Consider the following 4,800-nt stretch of genomic DNA (forward strand, 5'->3'; position numbering starts at 1 on the left):
GGTTAAAAATTACATAACTTTTAGGCATTAGTCTCCTATAATATTTAAATAAAAATATGTACTAAATTACTACACCTTTAAAATATGTATCAGAGAATTCATAAATCCCAAATCCTGATAGGATATAAGTAACATAAAGAAAATGAAAGTAAAGTATATAATAGTATTTAAATGTACTAGATTCGAACATTCATAAGTTTCATGTAAATTTAAGTAAATGAATTTAAAATTGATACTACATTTACCTACGGAGGCCTAAAAATAATCACAATACTGTTTGTATTTTAGCTTTCGATTTCTATGCATTTTGAGTTTTAAAGTGATATTACTGAAAACATCAGATTAAATTGGATCCACTTAGAATCAGAATTTTTATCTAGTAGTAAAATTTATAAGTAAAGGTAGCCAACCCAATAAACCAGATTGAACAAGGCAAACGCTGTTGGGAAGAATATTCGCGAGTAGGAGTCAATTTTGGCGATGCGGATGTGTATCCTCCCTTCCCTCCAGGACCCCGCTCTGCAGTCTTCAAAGCAGCAGAAAAAGCTGGCACAATCTTTGCCCTCCAAGCACTGATAGCCGTAATCGTCCTCCCCTTGTTGCAGAGAAATGCTGCTCATCGGGATCAGGGTGGATCCGGTGTGCAGACCTGGGGCCACCTGCGGGATGCAGCAAGGGGAGTTTCAGGCATAGAGCAGAACAGAGGACGACCCCCACGCCACCATCGACACAAGCTGCATGAGACATGCTATAAGAAGATTAATCCTGTTTTTCAAAAAACAAGTATTTTCAATTCTAATGTTTTTTTAGAACCCGGAACTTTCCTTACATTCCAAAGATCGTGAAGAAAACACTCCAGAAAATAAAATTTATTTTATATCTTTAGAAAATTGGTGCACTAAAATATTGTCAACTATGAAATTCATTCTAAAAGCGTGTTTCAGGGCTGGGGAGACAGCTCAGTCAAATAAGCGCTTGCCTGGCAAGCACAAGGTCCTGAGTTCAATCTCCAGTTCTGGAAAAAAAAAAAAAAAAAAAACTTAAAAGCATGTTTCTATATTTTTCACTAAAATATAGTGCTACGAATACACTTGTTTGCTATTATGTTATTTATTTAGTGACAATGAAAATTAAAAATGAAGACATTGATAATGTAAATGGTTTAAGAAACCATGGATAAAAGAAAAATACAAGTTTATAGTAGTAAATACAAATTAGTAAATTTTGGAGATACGTTCTTTTTTTTTTTTTTTTTTTTGGAGATATATTCTTTAAGAGTTTAAAATGCTGTTTGGGGAAGAAGTGGTGTTGAAGACACTGGAATTACATGAGCTCCTAATAATTTGGGAAAGCCGTGAGGAATAAATCATCTAACTTATGGGGAAATGACCATGAGTACTAATAGCTACTAGTATTATTCAGGTTGTTTGGGACACACATCAACTTAACTTGTTAATGTTTCCAGGTTTTGAATAATACTTAAATAATAAAAGTAATATTTGAAAATATTAAATATAAGGATAAGGCCGGTAGAACAAAGAGCATTAAGGAAAACACATTAGAGTCAGACAAATGTAGTCTGAACTGCTAGCCCTGACTGTAAAGTTCTTCTAAGTTGAGCAGAAAATTTGACTACTCTACGCAATGGAGATTATGAGGTACAAAGGCATAGTAGCAATAACACAGGTTTCTTTGATGATGCAAAAAGATGATTCACATGAAACACCAAGCAAAATATTTGAAGTACAAAATAACTCAATTTCCAGGAGATATTATTTATTGTTGCTGTTAGCATTATTTTATTGCTGATGCCTGTTAAGGATAAGACACAACAAACATAAAAAAATGTGATAAACCAAACATAGGAACAATAATAACTGCAAAAACTTGAGCTTCATTCAAAATACCACTAGACAAAAATTATAAAACTCTTGAATAAATAGGTGAATGAAAGAGTTGGCTAAATAGCTCAGCGGATTAAGGCACTTGGTTAGGCAGAACACAGGGATGAGGATACTATTCCTATGCTGACCCACCCCCGGGGCACACTGAGATGGTGATTGAGAATGGGCTGGGTGGCGCGTGCCTATAATCCCAGCACTTGGAAGGCTGAAAACAGGAGGATCACTACGAGTCTGAGTTGTGTAGTGAGACCCTACACATACTGTACATAAAAAATAAAAAAGGTAAAATTTGTAAATTAAATATGAATGAAGTTCATGCTTTTAGTAATTTATCAGCCCTCATAATCTGTCCATATCTCCAGGATGTTCTAAATTATGCATTTTACAACTACTAAAATCAGTGCTTTGATTAGCTTGACATTGCATATGCTGCCAAGGCTATAAAAATTATTTGTACTTGACCTTAATTAATTTTAAAGTCAATACTTATCTAACTTGTGAGTTCTAAATTTTGAAAAAGAAATTAAAGACCATGACAATTAAACTTTCCATGAGAGTTTAAAAATTCTGTATGATAAAGAATGAAATTTCATAGGTTAAAAGCAAGAAACAAGTAATAACAGGCAGTAATATTTCAAAAGACTGAAAGCATCAAGCAAATCATGATAGCCATCTTTGAACTAAATGTACAGTTTGAAAATAAAGGTCAGTGCCTTAAACACAAATAAATTTATTATGGGATCTGCCTAATTATATTGTAAGAAGCAGAAGCAGTATATTTCAGATGTTAAGGATAAATTTTTGAAGATGACACATCAGGGACACTGAATTAAATTCCAAACTTTTAGTAGAGCACTAAAATTATGTTTTAAAAAAGACAGATTGGTATTCATTCCCTGTCATTTAATGTTTAAACAACATTTTCATATGCTAATGAGAAAGGAAAGTAATTAATATGAAAGTTTGTTATTTGACAGCAAATACATTTCATGTATCACATGGCACTGTCAAAACTGAAATACCTTGTGCTGATCAGAAGATACGAATTGTATGTGAGAGGGTTCAAAGTGGCTAGTTGTAGAAATACTGCACGTAGTTCATTTAATAATAGATCAATCTCTGGTGGTCAATGTCTTGATTACCTTATTTTGATGACACTGACAACTTTCCACTTTCTTTCTACTCCTTTTCTCTTCTCCAGAACAATGAATTCATAAATTCAAAGAAGCTGCATTTCAATAAGTGATGAACGTGAAAAGAAATAGACTATGTAGAGGCTGAGACAAATGCTCAAAGATCTACACAGTATCAATAAAACAAAACAATGAAACACACAGACTTCTGACCTGGAAATCCCTAAATGATTAATGGGAGGGATACATAGGTACTGAATTGCCTTTATTTGAAATGCAACTTGACTACATAGGCTGCCATCCAACACGGCAACTACTAGGAAAAAAAATAAATCAGCTAAATTAATATAAAAAATGACAACATAACTGAACATGAACATCCTAACAGAATATCCTCTCAGGACCATCAAAATGATCAAAAATTGTAAAATACACAACAGTGATAAAAGCAGACAAAATGTAGGTGTTAGTGATAAGTCCTCAGTTCGCATATTAAAATTTGTAATGAACTTCTAAACATCAAAGTTTTAAATAGCCTAATGGATATAATATACACAAAGAGAACATTTCAGAAAGCTGAGAAAATGGAATTGTGTCTGGAAACTGTTCTTTCCTCTCAAAAACTTTGGACACACTGTAACAAAAGAAAGAAAAATGGGAATAATAAGTGAATTGGGATGGAAGACATAGCATCAGTTAAATGATCATTTCTGAATTAAAAACTATATTGCTTGAATTAGAGAACAACTACTGTGCAAGCAGTGAGGCAGAACACTGATGAGTGGGTTGTTTTATTATTGTTGCTCTTATTGGTTTGTTTTGGGGTTTTTTTTCTTATTGTTAGAACTCCATGACTTTTAAAGTATGTCAAGGAAGGTTCAGACTCCTTCCTGAGATGGGTATAGTAATGGCCCCAAATGCCCTCACTCTGATAGAATCAGTCAGTCAGTTCTATCTTTTATTATTCAGTGTGTGTGTGTGTGTGTGTGTGTGTGTGTGTGTGTGTAAGCAGGAATAGTTTGTTCCCCATGAAAATATTACCTAACCAGTGAAAATTTGATACACCCCCCCTGCTTGAATGGCCTATTGGAAAATAATACAAAACAACATTTGTAAACCAACAAATGAAAAACATGATGATTAACAGCTGGTATTACTGACTCTAATAATTCAGGAAACAAGAGAATATTAATACTGGTAATTAGTCTACTCAGAATTCCTTGAGGAGCTAATGTACGCATTGAAAGAAAAAACAAAGAGTTAGTTGGAAAATAACACTTCTCAGGAATTGAAAAAGTTGCTGTGCCTTTTAAAAAGCTCAAAAAGTTTTAAAATAAAATTTTAAGGAATATATCCACTGTGTATAGAGAAAAACTATGTCAATGAAATAGAGAATGATATGAAAAACTTGACTGTATGTTTAACTTAAGAAGTATTAAAACAAACAGTAGTCTTAAGAGAAGATAACAGAAAAATATGGGACAAAAAGCTATCTAATTCCCAAAAGTAAAACACATATTAAGTAATAATGTAAAACATAAAATATTTTAGAAATTTTTTTACATTATGTGAAATATGATGGAAAAATTCAGCAAAAAAATGAAAAACAAAGTAATAATCAGGGAGGCCAGCCCATTAGCTCAGGTATTTACATGCCTGCTGAAACAAATCAGTCAGGCTCAGGATGCTGTGGTTCGATCCCCTCATCCTCAAGCCAAACCAGACTTGCCCTGAAGGCATCCTGAGAGGCTCCCCAAAATAAT

General features: G+C 33.4%; 1 protein-coding gene across 1 annotated transcript in view; it reads right to left on the bottom strand.

The window, feature by feature from the left end:
* Positions 1-389: 389 nt before the first annotated feature.
* Gabrg1 (gamma-aminobutyric acid type A receptor gamma1 subunit) overlaps positions 390-4,800 on the bottom strand; it is a 91,740-nt gene continuing 87,329 nt past the window's right edge. Inside the window, exons 10-11 of the mRNA XM_012512587.1 lie at positions 2,596-2,646; positions 390-640 (exon numbers count right to left, since the gene is read on the bottom strand). Coding sequence (XP_012368041.1) covers positions 390-640; positions 2,596-2,646 — 302 coding nt within the window. The remainder of the gene's footprint in view (positions 641-2,595; positions 2,647-4,800) is intronic.

This window comes from Octodon degus, unplaced genomic scaffold, assembly GCF_000260255.1.
Source record: "Octodon degus isolate 3935 unplaced genomic scaffold, OctDeg1.0 scaffold00235, whole genome shotgun sequence".
NCBI lineage: Eukaryota > Metazoa > Chordata > Mammalia > Rodentia > Octodontidae > Octodon > Octodon degus.